Here is a 21,440-nt window from a genome sequence, read left to right on the forward strand (position 1 = left end):
GCTGCATTCTAACATTTCTTATGAAACTTATTTTAACATAACATGACAAAATGTGTACAATGTAACTGATGTATAGATTAATGTCTTTCCCTCATGTTCTTTTTCTGTATCTTTTATTTATTTATTTATTTAGTCTTCAGCTCATTGTTCTCTTTAGTATTCTTATGACATTGAACATATTGTAAATACATTTTGTATATTGTATACAAAGTTGTATGTCATAAACGTGTCATCTCTGTATGTTTTGCAAAAAAATTTAATAATAATAAAAGTAGACAGCTGTAAGCACGTCCAGAGAATGTCTAATATGGCGAGAAGTTTCACTCTCAGTAAACTTCCGGCTTCTGAACTGGTTGCAGTTCCACTCTGATTCCATATGAGGGCGCTCTCAGGACGAGTGCAGAATGAATGGAGGTCTATGGCGGTATACCCCTCAAAATCCACTTTTCTCAGGATATAATTTTTTGTCTAATAATTTGAATGTTGTATTCGAAAGGAGATGCAAAGAAATGACACATTGCTGGATGTTAGATTTTTTAGAGTCAGTTATTTGCTTTAAAAAGTCTTTCAAAATGTCATTAGCAGAATGCTAGCGTGTTATGGGCAACAACAACTCAACCTGTAAGAACTCAAAAGGACATAAGTACTCGTTCATTCAACTTTCGACCTAAAACCCATGTTGAACTTGCAAAATCTACAATCAGATCTGAGATTTCTCAACGGCAATCGGGTGAAAGAGACAAATTTAGCCGTCTAGCCCCATAGACTCCCATTCATTTTGCACTCATGGCGATCGCCCCCAGTGGAACTCTGGTGGAACTACAACCAAAATTCGGTACAATAGGACTTAATAGGGAGTGGGCAGGCTCTCCGTAGACGGGCTCTGGCACGTCCCAGCCGGGTCCGTCACTTATTGGGTTCCCCGGCAACATTTCCGTTGTGTTCTGTTCTATTTGCAGTGCGTTTCTGTATTTGGTTGTGTTGTGAGTATTTGGAGCACACATGTGTTGTGAAACTGATGAAGATGTTTTCTTAATTTGCGGGTGTTTTTTTCTATTTGCATGTGTTTTCTTCAGTTGCAGCGCGTTGAGCTCTCTCGGCCACCGTAAAATACCCACACTTGCGGTCTATGCACTTGACCACTTGTCTACTTGCATGATGTATTTCCTCTATTTGGCCCAAGTGTTCAAGTAGGCGTAAAGACTGCAAGTGTGAGTAAAACTTTGATGGGACACACTCATAGTCTTTACAAGTGTTTTTTATTTCTTATATTTTCAATACTTTGCATTTAAAAATAAACTTCTGCATGTTTGTTCAGTAGTCGCTAACTAACAGAAAACACAAATTTAAAATTGTGGTTCTTCTAATTCAAGTTGCAAATGTTATACAACATAGTCCTACACACACCATACTCATATTTGCACTAATAAAATGTGCAACACTTTATGTTTTTACTATACCAAATTATTTGTATAATTCATTTAATACAGTGGAATGTTTTCCTCGACATCCCGTGATTTCGGGGCTCATGAGTTCCCGAACATAATGCATGATGGGATACGCTTAGCTTTGAAAACCGCTCCGAAGCGGTATTGGAAATAGTGTGGGTTTAGTGTGCATTAGGGCACTGCACTTTGTCATTTTTAAGACATGGGACAGTCTTGCGCTCTTACTTCCTGTCGTGTACACGCGCTCTCAAGTGGCCAAGACTGCAAGTATCTGGACAAGGCAGAAATACCCACACTTATATTTAATAGGCTATAATAAATAAAAGCTCTGCGAACACTTGCATTTTTTTGCAAGATCAAAAGTTCAAGTAGACAAGTGGTCAAGTGGTCAAGTGGACAAAGCATTTGTCTGAGAAGCAGTTTCACTACTGGGGTAAACGTCACAATAGAAAAAAAAGTTGGTAACACTTTACAATAAGGTTCATTAGTTAGCATTAATGTGTTAACTAACATGAACTAACAATGAGAAATACTTTTGTTACTGTATTAGTTAATCTTTGTTAATGCTAGTTAATTCACAGCCCATTAACTAATGTTAACAAATACAACCTTTGATTTTAATAATATATTAGTAAATGTTGAAAATTAATATGAACTAAAGATTAATAAATGCCGAAGAAGTATTCATTCTCAGTTCATGTTAACTAAGGATAGTTCACATATGTTAACTAATGAACCTTATTGTAAAGTGTTACCGAAAAGTCTATCATAACTTCCATTTCTTGTCTACTTTAAGAGTTTTAATATAGGCGTATGCATACGTGTGCATTATTAATAACGAGTGCTGGTATAATTTAGCATAATTTGTATAATTTAATTATAAACGCTACCAAAGTTTAATTGTAAGCTTAGTGGAGACTGTAATTAGTTTGTACTTTTTTTTTTTTTTTTTTTTTGACTGAGATTAGATTTTACTGTTCATCTGTAATCATAATAATTAAAAACAATCAAGGTTGGTCCAGTCATTACAGGAAATCACAGAGAAAATGTGCAGAAGGCATCCTACACACTTGTTTTTTTGTTGTTTTTTAAGTTCGATAAGAATGGTAGTATGCCAGTGGAAACACCGCCCAGGACAGGAAATCCTGGCGCGAGCATGTGTGTACTGACAGAGCTCTAATCCAATGGGAACAGCGGAGAGGAAGTCTCATCTAAATCCTCTGACTCTACTACGAATGTGAAGCGAAGCCAAAGCAATGGAGAGGAACCGCGTCAAAATGCTCGTTTAATGTTTGAAGAAAAGTAAGGTAAGGATTGACCAGAAGCACTTTAAGAGCTACGTTTTGGGAAAATGTTGTGTGTGTTAGAAATGGCATCATAGTTGCTGTGAGAACAAAGTTTCGGCGACCCCAGGGAGATCATATAACTGGGAGCTCTGGGAGCTGCGCTTGGAAATTTGTCCGCTGCAGTGAAGATAAGCAGTTTATTACGTAAAAAAAAAAAAAAAAACGTTATGTTTTAAGTATTTGCATTTGAAAAACGGAGATAACTTCGCATGTACACAGCAACTAGCAGCTCGATACCTGTTGAGTAGACTAGTACTTGATGATGTATTTATTGTGCAACAGAGGAACATCGTTATTTGTTAAATCATTAATCTACAGTAACTTGTGCAGCCTACTACGTAGAAATGTTACGTACAGCAAATTTACTGGACTTAAAAAAAACTATATATATATATATATATATATATATATATATATATATATATATATATATATATATATATATATGATAGAGTGGCTATTAGCTTTTCTTCTGTCATTTTTTAAAAACAGCTTTTTAAAGTCTTTTAAAAGTTGTTTTTCCATGTTTTAAATTTTTATTTATTTTTTATTATATAATTTCATCTTTTTCTATTTATGTCAGTAATCTTCACCTTTGATAACGTAACCAAATGTGAATACCATTTAAATCTTCTTTCATTATTATTTTATTTTCATTTTAATTTTCAATGTACTATTTGTTAATTGAAACGCATATTGATTTGTAATCAGTTTGAATGTTGGGGATCTTGTCCCCTTATGGGCTTGATCAGCCATACTTTTTCAGTTTACAGTGAAGCTGGTACTTTATGTTCTGTTTAGGAAATAAATAACTGTATTAACAATAGAAGTGCTATGTGTCCAAAAATAAACTCTGCCAGCGTCACCTGACTAAATAGAGAAGAGCATAGATAGCAGTTTGCCTCAAACAACTTTGACATATTAGCAGTCATTACTAAAATCACTTAAATTTGTAACTAGCCCAATGTTACATTTGTAACACAAGTGCTCTATAATTGTAATGGAGATCTGTGATAAATGTAACATGGTAAACTTCAATATTTTGTGTAGAATTAAATTTAATGTGTATGCTATACACATATTGACATATTTTAAGGACGTTTAAAAGTTATAAGTTACTGATGTAACATTTTTGAGTGTTAATTCACACAACTGTAGCGATAACACTATAGTTTTGAAAATTGTCCACAAAACAACTATAATGAGAACGGCATTAGATGGCACTTTCACTTTCAATTTTTTTTTTTCAGTGATCAAAGATGAAACATTAACAGCCAATCAGAATCCGGCCATTTACAATTGCCATTGCTTTCCCCTACTCTTCTTTACTCCATAAGCTTGCCTGTGCAGTTACAGTGGACGGTGAATGTAATCGTTTGTACATCTTAGACATGAGACAGAACGGGACGTTTAATGCTTATAATCTCTTGGAAAGGTCTTTTGTTTTTAAACTGTTTGGGAACAGTGTCTCCAGTCATTTGTGCTGAAACTCTTTGTGTATTTTAACCTTGGATCCAGTGTACACTGGTTGCACAGTCCAAACTGTCTTGACTACTTTTGAAAAACTCCTTAAATACAGACCACTCTCTTAGTTTCCACATCAGGCCTCGCTTTAGCCATGGTATTAAGAACATCATCATGTCTAGCAGCTGAACCCCACATAGACAACATCTGCCCAGATGTGCATTCCTCATATGTAAGAAAGTTTATGTACTGTAAATACTAGAAAGCGGAATGCAAACATGAGAAAAACAAGTTTTTTTTTTTTTTTTTAAACCCTCTAAATGCTGGAAAGCGATACGTCTGCAAAGTTTGTTTGGCGGTGGAATGCGCGGCTCCATCCCCTCTGAATCCTCTCTGGTTTTCTGACTTGCCAAGCTCTGTTCCTCGTTCAGCACACTCGTTTCCAATGCATATTTCAGCACGCATTATGAGTGGCTGTAATCAATTTCGAATTAGACTTGAGTGCTCTTTGTTCTGTCTGGGGAAAAGGGCCTCAGCGAAGGGGACGTGGTCGACTATCTCACTGGCACACCGACGGTGTGTTGGCTCTAGGCTGCTCCAAGATTTAACTTGCTTGAGGCCCTAGATGGGATTTCATACATTTCGCTTAGGCTGCCTAAACGGTTTCGTATGTATTTGCTCAGGATCAGTTTCCCTTCAAGAGATATATATATATATATATATGCATTGGACAGTAATTGGGCGGTTAATTATGCAGCGTGATGCTTTAGATTTGGTCATTTTCCTTGAAACTGTAATGCGAGGGCAGGGTGAGTCATTGCAGAAGAGTTCAAATTCGTTAAGGGTTTGTTTATGAGTTGAAAGTGTCGACTTCTGGTGAAGCCCCACAGTTGGGAAATGCGGTAATTAAACTGAAATAGAGGATGTTTGTCCAGGTCTTTGAAGTCTGCTTGGTGAAATGCAGGACATGGCAGGTTGGGCAAGAAGTGAGTTTATTTTTGTGTTGAATATCAAATTCATTTTTTTTTTTGTTCTCTCAGTTCACACATTTTGACTGATAATGAAATGATATCAGATATAAGGTTTTTGCATATGTTCACCATCATCATTTGAAAACGTTTTCATCTGGCATTTATATTGCGTAATCTGTACTGTTTTTAGTAACACTTTACAGTTGTTTAGTTAACTTTAGTGAACTACTACTACTAATAATTTATACTTCTACATGGGGGTGGGCGATATGACCAAAATCTTATATCGCAATATGAGTCATTTTATTCCACGATAACAATAGATATCATGAAAAAAACTCTCAAGCTTACTGAAGACAATTAAACTGAAAAAGAAAGTGAAAAAGACAACAAACTACAATAGAACAAAGACACATGAAAAAGGACTACCTGAAAAACTTTAAGCACTAGAAATACTACATAAAATGTATAAAGTAAATGTAAAAAATGCATAGTCTTTACTGTGTAATTAAATATACATTTATTCTTATTAAATTTACAAAAGTGATTCAATCAAGAGCAGTGAGAGATTTTCTCTCTTTTGTTGTTGTTTGATTGACAGCAGGGACATTTGGATGCTGTCACTTTAAGACCGACTGCATGGATCCAATCTACTTTTTTTAACTGTTTACGTTCACTTAAGACATAAATGTATTTGTTTACTTGCAAGTACATGGTCATAAGGTGGCAAAAAGCACTCAGTTCAGTTCTCACACACTCTGAGCAGCGACTTCATATACTGAAATGAGTTCTCTTTCGCTGCTAATTGCTCTTCAATCACATGTTTTTAAACCGCAGTGCTTAAAGACGCATGCAGACGATAAGCTTTCATGACTAGCGGTCGACCGACATTGTTTTTTTGATGGCCGATGCCGATACCTTTGAGAGCAGGGTGGCCGATGGCCGATATAAAGCCGATATTAATATATATATATATATATATATACTTTATTTTAATAAATTAGAAATAATTTAGAAAACAAATCCTTAAAATAAACATGCTTGTACTTTAGATGGCAACTTCTTGAATTTGCAATCCTAATATAGTATTTTTCACAAATAAAGTAATTGTTAAAAAATATATGAATATGTAAAAAGGAAGTAATCTGGTAATTTCGTGCACACTGGTAATATTTTTTTTTCAAATAAAGACAAGGTAATGCTAATTTTACATACAGCATACAGTGAAACGATATGAATATGACACAGTGGGCAACAGCATATTTTAAAATGAAGGATTTCAAGTTTTTCGATCGCGTCTCTTGTGAAGCTGATCTTCTGTTTGCATCCACTCACTTCGCACGGACCGACCGTCACTCGCAGTAATGCAGGCTACAAATGCACACTTCTTAAGATATCACAGCTGGATTCCATTAAATCTGCAAGGTTTGTGAAATTAAATGTTTATTAGATATTCAGAGATTTGTTGAAATGATGTAACTATGCGCATTTGCTGAATGTTGACGGTAAATGATAAAGTATTTTAGCCTGATTGATAGCCTGCCTTTTCTGTTACAAATAATATAAAAGCAACGCTTTACTTTTTCACATAACATTTACTTTTTGTTTACCTGTTCTGTCTAACAAAGCATTAGATATGACTGACAGAGATCGTAAACTAATGAAGACGGAGAATGTGAGTGAGCGCTGTGTGATCAGGCGCTGTTCTCTTCTTAGGTTCTCTTCGCCTGTCAAAATAAAAGTCTGGAGCGCCGTCAAAATAAAAGTCCCGCTTCCAACACATCGGCCAATCAGAAAAACGTATCGGCCGATGCCGATATTTAAAAAATTCAAAATATCGGCTGATATATCGGCCTTGGCGATATATCAGTCGACCACTATTCATGACCTCACAGCAAAGCAATATCACGTGAGCTTAACCGCGATAGAGACGACAGTCCAAAATCTCTCCTGGTGACCAATGTCTTCTGGTTTATTGTGTCTACCAGTATATCGCTGTAACGATAAACTGGACGGAAGCAAATGCAAGTGCAAGATGTATTTATTAGATAACAAATACTCAAAGGTAAAGACAGATCGATGCAATAAATGTTCCAGCGCGAAAGGCAGGCACTTCTCTGGGGAGAGTCGTTGATCAGGAACACAGCCAGCAGGAGAGTGTGACGCAGGGACTGAGACAGGCAAAATCCCAAGTGCAGTGTGAGGGTGATGGTGAATCCGTGATAAGTCCGTGGTGAGATCAGAAGTGAAGTAATCCAATATCCAGTACACAGGAAACACAAGGGAACAGGCACGAGGACGGGATACTCAAACAACGATCTGACAACATGAGACAGGAGAGAGGGCATTAAATAGGCTGCTAGATGACATTCAGCTGCCGCTGCTCAGGATGATTGGCGGCCACGCCCACCCGAAACAATGAACGTAACGAGACACACCCACACAAACACAAACACACTAGACTAGAATGAGACAGCGGATTTACCAACCGTGACAATCGCCCATCCCTACTTCGACAGCATTTATTAATCTTTTTTAATGTTAATTTCAATATTTACTAATACATTATTAAAATCAAAAGTTTATCTGTTAATATTAGTTAATGCACTGTGAACTAATATGAAAAAACAATGAACAAGTCTATTTTTATAAACTAACATTAACAAACATGAATCAATATTTTAACAAATGTATTGTTCCTTGTTAGTTCATGTTAGTTACTAAAATAACTAAAACTAAAACAACTAAAAGAAAGTAAAAGCGGCAGCCCCTCATGGACGACTGCCACACACACATAAACAAAACATTACGTGATAGTCCTCTCTCGCCCTTCACTGTCGTCACTCTTCCTTTTATGCTCCCGCAGCGATTGCCATGTTCATATATGCATAAGCGAACCGAAGTAAGGGGGTTCTGAAACAAACGCCCTAAAGGTGTGAAAACGCCCTAAAAATGTATACTTTTAGAAAGTCTGAATGGGGGACAATTTTTTTATTTATTTTTTTATAGGAAAATAATAGATTCAACAAAGTTAAAAGTATATATAATCCATCTTTTAAAAACTAGTATCTTGTTTTTCTCTTTAAAATCATCGTATGAGACATAAGGGTTTTAATTACCTCACTTATAAGTGTTGGCAGTTTGATTTTAGGCGGTAAGAATTCTCTTGGCTCGGGCCTGTCATGGCAACTCGCTTTGATTCAGCTAAAGCCTTTTATCTCTGAAGATCTCTTGCTGCCACTCAGATTTAATAAGGGGTTTCAAATGGTTGTAATCCGTTTGAGGAATGGCCTCACTATGCACACATCACAAGAATAAATGTTTGGTAGACATATGACTGCTATCAGGAAGGATATTCAAACAAAGTTCTGTCTGCAGAGGGTTCGATTGTGCTGCAGTGCTTGTGTCTGGATGCTGTGCAGTTTAGTTTCCCCTCTCATGCCAGAGACAGGCATTCTATGAGCCAAGCATGTTGGAACAGTGGTAAGAGAATATGTGTGCCGTTTCCCAGCAGGTGTGAGTCATAGGCACAAAGAAAGTACTTTATCTTCTGGAGAGAACTCCCATCTGTTTGGGAACCATATACAAATGCATATACCTGCAGGCAACATCTGATACTCTAGCTGTCATGCTGTTTGATGCTAAGCAAACCTTTAACCAATGGATCATCTTCAGTTGTTTGTGAGACCTTGTCTCTATTCAGCCCCTATCACATGCAGCAGGTCAAACAGTATCACCTCCGCAGGGAGTTGTCAACCTTCAACCAGCCTGAGACTTGATAAACGACGCTGGAGAACGTTCAACAAGCCATTCAGAGCACTTCACAATGCACTCCAGGGGTTTATACTCCCCATGACTCACTTGGCATTGATTGAATATAAAGAGACTCTGCAGATCCAGTGCCATATTCCTCATGCCAGATACAGATTCAAGAAACAGGCTCTTGCAGCTGCTGGTCTGAGCTTTGTGTCGTCTGACATTTATTTCCTTTGCTCGTTTGCTGAAATGACATGTTGGCTTTGCGGAGTTTTGTGCTGTTCGTGATGTGGTAGCTTGTCGAAGTGAGCTTTGGCCCGTACGGCCTCCATAATTACATGCAGCGGGACTGTGGCGCCATTTTAAATGCCAAGCAGCCGAGGCTGGTGTTGAGCTGTCATTGTCGATGAGGTCCTTCTTCAGAGAGATCTTCTAATTCCTTGAGCGCGGCGGCGTCTGCTTTCGAAGAGCAGATAGTGGCTTTCACACAGTGCAGAGGTTGATGGGTCAATGAACGTTTCCAAGTTTGGCTTTAACTGTGACTCACAACTGCGGTCTATGAAAACCTCTTGTTCGAGGCAAATGACTGGTGTCATAAACCGAGAACGCTCCAAAGTGCAACTTCCATGAAAGGTGCTGCTTCCAAGAGAAAGTTTGTGCCATACTAAGTTGTAATCAAGTCTTCAGGCCATGTTTGGAACCAAAGAACAAGGCAATCAATCAGTGGAGGATGCTTTTGTCCTTTCTGTTTAATCCCGTGTTGAGTAAAATGAGGGTAAGTGTTCACGGACAGTCTACCTTCAAGCAGAACTGGCTGAGGCTGCAATTCTCCTGGGAAACCAGCCAAAAGCTTAGTGAATAGCTGGCATCTGGTAGCCATCTTATTCTGGCCAGTGCCTGAGGAAATTCCAGCCTTGAGTGGCTATGATAGCTCTTGTGCTCCGCAGCCTTATCCCCGTTTCACGTCAAACTGATGCCTGTTTTCAAAGCCAGGTCCAAATGTGCGTGATTTACCCCTTTCGAGGAGACTTTTAGCTGTGTCTGTCAAACTGCACAAACAGATGCTATTTTCTTTCTTTGACTAGTTAGATCATCTCCTTTCCCCATGTAGAAGGGTATCACAGAGGCTTTGGGTGGGCAACTTGAAATATGCATTGGCTCACTTGTTTATTTGCTTTCTGTGTCATTACCCAGGTTAAATTTACTTCTACACTTCCTTAGAGACACTGGAGCCTTGCAGAAAGGTTGACATCTTTTGACAATGTGGATGATAACTTTTTTTTTCTTTTGATCTGCAGCCATAATTGTCATGGATTTTATCCAGTCTACATGGCAACAATTTGCCATTGAGCTAAACCTAAAATATTAGTTAAAGATTACAAATTATTTCATCTTTCATCATTACTTGCTTCCATATAGAACTGAAAAGGGAAGACTTTGAATTACTGGTCATTCTTTTCCATACAATTACGATGAATGGGGACCAGAGCTTTCAGGCTTTAAAGAGTGCAAAAGCTCAAAAGTATCATATAAGTTATTCCATATGACTAACAAAGTCATACATTGTTGTACTGAGTCACAGAGAACTGGATCAATCCAATTCAGAAATTAATCATTCAGATAGTGTTGTGTTAACTGATTTAATGAAACTATTTGAAGTACAACACTTCTTTCAGGACCACCCCAGTCCTCATTCATATTCCTCAAAAATTAATCATTGTGTCCCATGGAGTAAATAAATTGGAAAAGCTTTGGAATTACTTGAAAGTAAGTAAATACATTTTTTTTTTTTTCATTTTTAGATGAACAGTTCCTGTAACCTACGTTGACATTGGAAGTTTGAAGATCCAATGGAGATACTAGGTGTAGTCACAAGTTTAAAAAAAATACTTTTCATTGATTACGTTTTTGCAAAACCCAAAGACATAAGTGAAGGCTGTAAATAAAAATTACGAAACATGGAGATGCAAGGTTTCTGCCCGACAGCGACGATATTCAATGAATTCTGAAACGAGATTGATAGGCTGATTCGTGATATTAAAAGTTACGCCAGGTTGAGTTCCAGGTCCTTCCAGATCCAGAAGAAGATTTATTTGCCTTAGGCAAGCTGGCAGTGCACACAACATCATTTCAGTGCTGTTCTCGTGGTAACACAAATTCCAGTATTTCTTTGTAAGATTGAAAACCACCAGTTGTTGCCCAACTAGACTTCATCTTGTACCTAGTGTTTATGTTTGGACAAAGTCCATATCTTCAGATGAAAAAACATCCCTACCCATTCTTCCTGAAATGGGCAACCTCTCTCCCAGTAGACCCGGACCCCATCACCATTCTTCTAGAATATGGGCTCATATTCTGCAAGCACTGCCAGTCAATTATCTGTAAACCACACCTTTATCTGAAGGGCCTTGGGTGGTCTATATTCAAGTTACGAAGACAGAACACAAGCCCTGGTCCCCTGTGTGTCCACATCCTGGACTGTTTAGCCATCTCTGCCCATTCAAACAACAGGGAAGATTACTTACAGCTTTATTTTCCTTGAATCCCTTGAAACTCGTCTCTTGTTGCGAAGATGTGCTTGAACCGCTCTCTCTCTTTTTCCGAAGACCTGCAGTGGCCCTGCACCGCAGGCAACTCTGGGAAAACGCATCCAATCATCTCAGACTTACAAGGACACGAGTAGGAAATCAAACAATTTTTTCAAGATTTAGCTAAATGGCTTTTCAAGAAGGGCGTGGTTAGACAACATTAGCAAGACATTAAAGAAATGTTTGTTTTTATATATTTAATTTATGTTCTTTGGCTAAACAATATGTTTATGTTGTTTAGCTGTTCACAAGTGAATACAACAAGATTAAAGCGATACGCCTCAAGAGCCACTTAAAGTTATTTAAGTATGAGGAAGGGGTATTTTAATAATAATATAATAGGACAAATTGGTCACACTAGATTAGGGTCCATTATTTTATTTTGTTTACTATTTACTAGCTATTAACTACAACTTTTGCCTCAATAAACTCCTAATTACTGCTTATTAATAGTTAGTAAGGTAGTTGTTAAGTTCAGGTATTGGGTTGGATTAAGGAATGTAGAATATAGTCATGCAGAATGATATGTGCATTATAAGTACTAATTATCAGCCAGTATCCTAGTAATATGTAACAAGCAACTAGTTAACAGTGAGATTTGGACCCTAAACTAAAGTGTTACCGAAAAATGTATTAATCCCCAACTAATATAGTGTTCTGGACACACTTTAGTTTGGGAAACACATATTCACTATTAACTACAACTTTTGCCTCAATAAACTCCTAATTTACTGATTATTAATAGTTAGTAAGGTAGTGGCTAAGTTTTGGTATTGGCTAGATTAAGGGATGTAGAATATGGTCATGCAGAATAAGGCATTAATATGTGATTTATAAGTACTAATCAACATCCAATATTCTAGTAATATGCATGCTAACAAGCATCTAGTTTATAGTGAGAATTGGACCCAAACAAAATCTATCTGTATTATTTACTTTTGCAGATTAAATAAGTAATTGTGTTTACTTTTCTGGTTGGATACAGAAACTTGGAATAAGGGTCATGAGAACTAAGGGAAAATCTAATGTAAAACACATGTGCCGAAAACTCAATCCGTTTTCAAGAAAAGTTTAAATTTAAATGTCCTGTGGTGTAACCATCAAGCATAAAGTAAAAACATATTTTTTTGTCATTATCAATCAGTTTTACAGTGTCACCCCAACATATTTGACTTTACGCTCTAAAAAATAGCTAAATAAATTTTAATACAGTGGCTTAAAACATGCTGCTCATAGTAGAGGTGTATTCCAGTCAGAATTCAAAGTCTGACCTTCTTATTTTATAAGATATAAATGTAACTCCTGCAGTTGTGATACTAATCACGGCTAAGCATTGATTTAGCTGTCTTTTTAATATGCTTAAAGCATTCAAGCATACTTTAACTTTATTAAGAACGACTATATTGGTTTTCCGTGATGCTATCGTCAGCTTCCATCAAGCATCTGTTGCCGAAATTAGCTGGTGCCAGATCAAGTGTTAAAGTTCAAACACATTTTATGTTCCTGTTGACCAGGCTCATTACACACAGGAGATTAACGTAAATGCCAGTTTTGTCCAGTGCACCATCAGCTCTCTCGTAGGGTTATTGTTCTCAACCGCTGCCCTTTGCAAAGGTGAGAATCTAGGGAAATGTCACTTGCACTGATCAATTATTTTGTCTGAAACGCTCACCGCTTACATGTGGGCTAGGAAACAACTGTCAGAGAAGAATGCATGAAAACCAGGGTAAATGTGTCTCACATTCCTCACGTGAGCCTTTCCATTTGTCAGGCAGTCTGTTTTCCATTCAGGCGTGTTGGATGAGTTGGAATGTGCCAAAGAGGGAACACTGTCTATTTTCAGTCGTCCTATCTGCATTTTCCCTCGTAAAAAGACTGCATGCTACTTCATGAGTCATATTTGCGATCTATGCTTAGACTTGCACTGCACTGCAAGGGTCCTAATGATTAGAGCTGGAAAGAAAGACAAACAACCTCTGAAATGACTGAACTTGTATATATGTCCAAACAGAAGATGCTGCAAAGTGCGGTGTGCTTGGAGTCGGCGAAGGCATTGTTCTTTTTTTCGAGCGATACCTCACACAAGGCCACAGGATGTCTTTACTTCTACGCCTTTTATAAACAATGCCTTTTCAATTTTCCATATACAAACATTGGCAATGGGCGATAAGCTTGTGAAGCAGATGGAGATACAATTGTTGCAGCTCAGCTGACATTGAAAATGATTTATTAAATCAGAAAAGACTCACATAAGCGTCTTATCTCTTGTTATCATAGCACTTTGAGAGTTGGCCTCTATTGGCAGGCGTAGCAACCCCAAGGAGCAAACGCTGGAATTCAATGGAAAGAAACATAAAATGTTGGCGAGACTTGCACATTCCTTCGCACTTTCTTGGCTGTCTTTCCTACTTTGAGGCAACTTGAGTCCCCCAAGTTCCCCCTATCTTCCTCCACCTCTCTTTTTTTTCCCTTCTGGTCCATTGTCTTTCTTGCAAAACGATTAGTAACTAAGTACTGAGGACTTAATTTGACCTTTAAGGGAAGTATTCTAAATGAATAGGACTTAAATAGTTTTTTAAGACAATGCTAATGTTGTGTGGTATGATAGTATTCTGTGCATTCATGGAACTATATTAGCAAATATCTTGCTACACTGTTTTTTTTTTTTTTTTTTACCACAGTGTTTGCATAGTTAGATGGCAAAATGAATTTGAATAATGAATCAAATCAAATTGAGCTTATTTAAAGGTATTCATTAGGTGCAATGCAAAATGCAGTTGAATTGCTACAGCTGTTGAGCTACTGTACGTTACAACGTAACGTTCATCCGAAGCACACAAATATTGAGTTCTCTTTCAAGTCTTGCGCTTAAACTAACAAATTCAGCATGCCCGTCTTTGTGAGTATCCGAGCAAACATAGGAGGTTAAGTGAATGTAAACAGTAGAGAAAGACAAACACACCTGTATTAGATCTGGACATTATTTCTTAAAGTGACAGTAGCCTAATATTCCTGCTGTCTGTGTTTTTAATCAAACACCAAAAGACAAGGAAATCACTCACTGCCCTTGACTGAATAGCTTTTGTAACTTAAATAATGATTAATCTTTATTTAATTTATACAGTGAAGATGATATGCAATGCTATTTCACACTTGATTACATTATTACATTTCTGTACCTGAAAACTACTTTTAGATACCTCAGAAATCTGAAATGCACTGTTTAATTTATTTATTTATTGTATTTATTTGTACTGTTGCTGGTAGTTTGATTATTTGATATTATTTTCTTTATTTTTATTTGCGAGTAGTCCCCTTTTCCCTGAACATAGCACATACCCGAGTTTAAGTCCCAGCTCGTGGTCCTTTCAACAAAAAAATACTTTTGTGTGTTATGTATTTTTATGTGTATTTTGTATTATCGTGACTAAGTGTAAACTGTGCGAAGGGAAAATGGAGAAGAATGGGAAATGGTGGTTTCAAACGCGGGCTCTCCATGCCACTGCTCCTGTTTCTTTTGTAATTTTGTCTGGCTCAATCAAACAGTGGTGGGCGGAGTTAGTGTAAATAGCCTCTGCCAACATATTTGTTGATTTAGTTTTTATGTTTATATTATTTAAGTCATATTATTTTATTTATTTTAGTTTCAGTAATTTTAGTATTTCAACTTAAAATTATTTTATCTTAGTTAGTTGCCAAGGCAACATTTAAAATTGTAATTTAAGTTGAAGTTTTCTATATGTAGGTTTTGGAACAGAGCCATAGTGTTTGATTAGATTGGTGTAGTGAAGTGAGGTTGATTCTAATGTATGAGCAGAGTTACAGTTGCGTGTGGATTCTCTGATGATTCATATTTTGGGAAGGTTATCCATATGTGTGTGTGTGCGTTTGTGTTCCAGAACCTGATAGTTGCCATGCGTTGTGGTCATAAATTGTGACTTTTTTTTTTTTTTTTTTACATGCTTGAATATGCAAACTGAACATCTGGCTGGCATATGTGCATTTGTGTGTGTATGTGTTTGTTTTGGCTTTGAGTATTCAAATATGAAAACGTGTGGTTGGAAAAATTCTCCAAAGCCTTTCAATTTTCATAAATGCCAATTTTAGGAACATTAGGTACCACTGTTCAATAAGATCTTGCAATGGCACATAAACAAAACTTTTTTATGAATGATTGTCATAAGATATTCATAGCATGTATAGACACTCCATTATTATAGCAAAATTTGTATTGTGAGTGATCTTACTGGGTACTGTTTTTTCCACCAGTTTTAAAATATTCATATGTTGAAAATCTAATTGTAAAAGGCTGAAATAAAAGGGTATTGTTGAATATATTTATTAGTGCTGGGCAACGATTACTATATATATATAAATATTTTAGATATAAATAACTCATTTGTCTTAAATATATACATGCATGTGTGTATTTATATATACAAAATAATGTATGTATATATATATATATATATATATATATATATATATATATATATAAAATTTATTATTATTATTATTTAAAAACCTTTTGACCTGCCCATAATGTTGGGAAAAGTTAAAGGATGTTATGGGTCCTGAGGGTCTGTTTTTAACATGGATTAACAGCTCTATGTTTATCTTCGCCAGATGCTCCATCGTTCTGTTGCGTTCGCACCAGCCATCCTGAACAACAACAGGCAACAGACTAAATAATATATAAGGATATGCCACTGATATATAATTTACCTCTGGCTTGTGGTCACCGTTTAGCTCTTGTTTTTTCACGCTGTGGGTTTGACATGTGGAAGGTAGAGCTCTTGTGTGGAGATGCATTTTTGTGGTTAAGGAAAAGTCGAAGCATTCCATTGGGTGGGGGTTGATGAAGCCGGAATCATAACTCTGCCCTTTTTGGCTCTTTCGCAAAGAGCCGCAGGTGCATCCACTCTTGAGAGAGATTCGAAAGGCACTTGTGACAGAACAATTGATGGTGTGTTATGATGTGATCCTGTCTAACATGCAATGTGTGTACATCCATTTTGTTTGTGTAATTTCTATATATTTTTAAATTAAGTAATAAACAACATAACACGCATAATACTGTGATTACCATATTTCTATTAGTCACAATTAGTGTTTATTAGCTTTTCTCTTCTTATTTATCAATAATTCTTTTTTTTTTCACATAATTTACACACACACACACACACAAACAAATATTTGGAATAATTAATGGTTTGGATAGAAGTCTCTAATATTTGATCAAAAATGCTGTAAAAAAAGTACAAAATTATTACAATATAACATAAATTATTTCAAATATAATTTTTTTTAAATCTTACTTACCCCAGACTTTTGAATGGTAGTGTATCATGGTTTCCTCAGAAATATGAAGCAGCACAACTGTTTTCAACATTGATGATAATCATAAATGTTTCTCAAGCAGCAAATCAGGATATTTAGAATGATTTCTGAAGGATCATGTGATGCTGAAGACTGGAGTAATGATGCTGAAAATCCAGCTTTGATCACTGGAATAAATTACATTTTACTATATATTCACATAGAAAACAGCTGTTTTAAATTGTAATATTATTTCACAATATTACTGTTTATACTGTATTTTTTTAATCAAATAAATGCAGCCTTGGTGAAAGACTTCTTTCAAAAACATGAATCTTATATTCCAAAATTGAGAGGTACTGTATATTATTTATATAGAAATAGTATTGTGGTTTAGTGTTGACAGTTAATATTATAATTGTTGTTTGTTTAATTTTTTTTTTTTTTTTTTTTTTTAGAGCTGAAATATTATCTTTTTTTTTAAACTGTATATTGTAATGATTAAGGCCTGATTTTAAGCAAATGCTTAGAGTTGACAGTAGCTTAAAACAGGCAGAACTGTATAATTTATTAAATCATTTACCAACAACAACATAACCGTAACATATTGATCATTTCTCCCAGAAACATTCAGTCCACACTGTCCAACCACTGTTATTATAATCAGACAGCCTTTAAGTAGTTTAAAGTGCGATGTCCCATTGCAGACCAACAGAAAAACACTTTACTCTTGCAAATGCTTGATGATATCATGCAGAAGGTCTTTCTGGAACGTGAAAGGAGCTGCACCTCAATGCTGAATTTGACAGTCTTTTGAGAGTGGAGAACATGGAGGCCATCCAGATAACAAACTACATCAAATAAGAGAATGACCACTGCCGGCTTTGAGATGCTCTCAGGTTTGGCACCCTAAGATACACGTGCACAGGATTAATTGTACATTCTGTGAGCTTAACTGTGCTATTTTTATGCTAAATGCTATTTTAAAGGTTCTTAATTTTGTTTTGAAGGCCTCCTTCAATATGTTTACATGCATCCAAGATCAAGGATTCAGCCTCTCTAAACCCCTCCTTTCTGAGAGTCTATTCTGCTCTGATTGGTCAGATGGCCTAGTCTGTTGTGATTGGTCTACTCTGCTCTGATTGGTCAGATGGCCCAGTCTGTTGTGATTGGTATAGGTGCTCTGATTGGTCAGATCGCTCAGTCTGTTGTGATTGGTCTACTCTTCTCTGATTTGTCAGATGGCCCATTATGTTGTGATTGGTATACTCTGCTCTGATTGGTCAGATGGCCAATTCTGTTGTGATTGGTATACTCTGCTCTGATTGGTCAGATCACTGTCTGTTGTGATTGGTCTACTCTGCTCTGATTGGTCAGATCGCTGTCTGTTGTGATTGGTTTACTCTGCTCTGATTGGTCAGATAGCCAATTCTGTTGTGATTGTTATACTCTGCTCTGATTGGTCAGATTGCCCAGTCTGTTGTGATAGGTATACTCTGCTCTGATTGGTCAGATCGCCCAGTCTGCAGTGATTGGTCTTCCATTTACAGCATGTGTCAGAAACCAAACACTCCTTACCATATTTGAATTTCAATCTTCCTCAGCACTTGAATACAAACAGTAACCATGACATAGGTTTTACCGTTTCAATTTTAGCACGTGTCCTCATCCTTTGGAAGTTGATTTTGCAGCACAGAAAACAGCGTCTTCTTGACATGACAACAACATGAACCAAACTCTTTCAGTCTCAGCAACAACTACAGTGTTTGAGAGTTAAAGTAGACGTTGTTCACATTCAGCCAATGAAGACCACAGGCTGGCATTATGCAAATGTGTTACAAACCTACGTAGAGCAAGAAGTAAGTTCAGAATCACTTCTTTCTTTGGGGAAACAATAATTGCGATCTTTAAACCATCGCAGACTTTTTACATTCACAAACAGCTATTACACAGTGCATGAAATATACAATCTGAAAAAGCATAATAGGATAATTGCAAGGCATTATAAGCCTGTGTTTTAGATTAGCAGTGAGGGAAAAGCATTGCAGATTGGTGCAGTCCTGCAATAAAGTAGCATAAAACTAATGGGAACAACTTCAGCCTGCGGTTTTGAGAAGTCAAACTGTTCTGATGCACTGAGGAAAATTCATATATTCTGAATTAGCAAGAGATGTCAGATGCTAATGATGGCTAAACCATATTGAAATAAAAATCAAGGATGTTTTTACTGCTCTGTGAGTTTTAGTCTTACTTTTCCCCTCTGAAAACTGATTTACTGTGGAGGATTGTGTCGTTTTCACTAAAATATGTGTCTGTTGATTACTAGTACATATAATCTTCTACAATCAGGCTTCTGGGTTACTGCTGCCAAGAATGATGACAAAATCCTGACGGTTTCTCTGACCCGTCTGCTCTCCCATGATGCTCAAGAAGTTGACAATGATAACGATAATAAGGACGAAGCCTATGGGCTAAATAGTTGGTTAAGTGTTCATTCTTGGACTAAGACATTATGACATTCAGCAAATACGGATTTATTTGAATTAAACAAGTCTTTGAATATCTAATAAATGTAATGCCACAAACTTCAGTGAATCCAGTTCTTAGATCTTCTGAAGTTTATTGTATTACTATACTGTACTATATCTATTTGGCTGTGTCATTTATTCAAAGGGCTGATTCATTTGGTCATTGAATCATTCATGAAATGTGTGCTGGTATTCAGTAAGAGCACTCTTGTGTGACAATTGCTATCATTAATCATTTGATACAAGACTAAACCCAAGGAGGGAAAAATGGCCAGACTACGTCATGAACTGAAAGTGTGTTTGTTCGGTTCTTGTAAAGCGACTGACATTCTCGATAATGCCGGCTGCATATCATTAAAACAAACATTAGGGATATTATCGTAGATGATACATATCGCACAACCCTATGGTTTTCTCACATTTAGCGGAAGTAGCAGGAAAGACCCCAGATAAATTTGGTTCCATGGTTCTTACTGGGAAGCCCAGTGGTTTAACGGTGTCTTTGTTTGTTTTTCTTCTGTGGATATCAGCACACATTGTGGTTTTAGAACATCAGTTTTCCAAACTGACAGCGGTCTGATGCGTCATACATGTGCGAGCCAAGACAATGTGATTTTATTAACAAGTTAATGTTCTGTCTGAAGCCCTATCCAAATATGGTAAGGTGATGCCCTGAAGTAAAATAAACATGGAAGTAAAAATCTTTCACAGCGCTTATTTCAGTGTGTACTGTAACTTTCAGTAAATTGGACATTTCAGTGTCCATTTTGTTTGTTTGTGTGTTTAATTTGTTATTAATGTACAATTTCACTGTGATTTTTCTGGCAATATGGAGCTAGATGATCTCTTAAATGTCTTTTGTATGATGCTAAATACCACATTCTCAAAGCAAGATACCTTAAATTTAAACCCAACTGTAAACTGTCTGCTTCGGATTTACGTTTTCTATTATCATCACTCCAACAAAAAAATATTTTTTATAATGCATTCCGCAAATTTTTTTTAAAATAAATGTTATTATTATTTAATTTACTTATTTTCCGCTCTACTTGTTTTTGCTCCCTAATTGTGTAGTTTGTTGAAATTTAAGTTTCCCAAAAATAAGTCATACGGTCATAATTTCTGTTTATCACTTCCGTTTGGAAATCATTTTCTGCCATTAATGAATTAATAAACTCCCCTGAGTCTTGTTGTGAGGTTTAATGACCTCAGCTGTTGGAATGTGAAGATATTTCCTGCATTTACTTTGCTTTTCCTTTACGCTTTAGATGCATCCGTTTTTCATAAAACAATACCTGCCAGGCAAATCCCAACCGCATACATGACAGATGTGTCCTGTCAGTTACAGTATTTGTTTAAAATGTTTACAGTCTGTTGACACAAGGCTCCTTTGGGCCGTTTTTCAGATAGCGGGCCCTTTTCATTTGACGTCATAACCCAGAATGTCCTCGACAGTTAGTTATTGTGAATATACTTAGCCAAATAAGTTCCCAGAATTCTGAAGAACTGTTAAAACCGACCATCATCCATGGCAACACCGCTTTGCAGTGATGTTGATTGTCTGTGCTGTTTATACAGAAATATCAGATGGTCACGCACGTATTGCTATGGTGTCTTGTTTGCCTATATCAAAATTAGAGCGGTTAAATGTTATTTTGTTTCACAGCCTTGATGGTTGCTAAGCAGGTGGACGTTTTACACAGGATGATAGCCTAAACTGTTGTTTTTTTTCCCCCCTTCCCTCACAGATGCCCGGTTTAGTGTCATGCCTTGGCGATCTAATAGTCACTGGAATCATCATCCTCTTCTCTGACCACGTCAAATCAGAGATATGGACCAATGAAGGTACGGATTGCTTTTATTTGAGCCGAAGTGCATCAGGATAGCTAGTCACATTAGCATTTGGATTTGGTTGCTGCTAGTATTTGGATTTGTGTTCCTGCATATGGAATTGGTCAAAAGTCTTTGTAGCGTGTCTTCGTTTAGTCAAAGCAGGGTGAAATTATACTGTACAACTACT

The 21,440-nt window shown here is 36.7% G+C and overlaps 1 protein-coding gene across 2 annotated transcripts in view; it reads left to right on the forward strand.

The window, feature by feature from the left end:
* The first annotated feature begins 2,576 nt into the window (after window positions 1-2,576).
* The window catches only part of il11ra (interleukin 11 receptor subunit alpha), a 37,443-nt gene continuing 18,579 nt past the window's right edge, over window positions 2,577-21,440 (forward strand). For both annotated transcript variants that reach the window (XR_014626386.1, XM_084401445.1), the window contains exons 1-2: window positions 2,577-2,755; window positions 21,169-21,265. Coding sequence is in view for 1 of the 2 variants with exons in the window: in XM_084401445.1 (XP_084257571.1) it covers window positions 21,169-21,265 (97 nt within the window). In the remaining variant the exon portion in view is untranslated. The remainder of the gene's footprint in view (window positions 2,756-21,168; window positions 21,266-21,440) is intronic.

This window comes from Rutilus rutilus (genome assembly GCF_951802725.1).
Source record: "Rutilus rutilus genome assembly, chromosome: 25".
Taxonomy (NCBI): Eukaryota; Metazoa; Chordata; class Actinopteri; order Cypriniformes; family Leuciscidae; genus Rutilus; species Rutilus rutilus.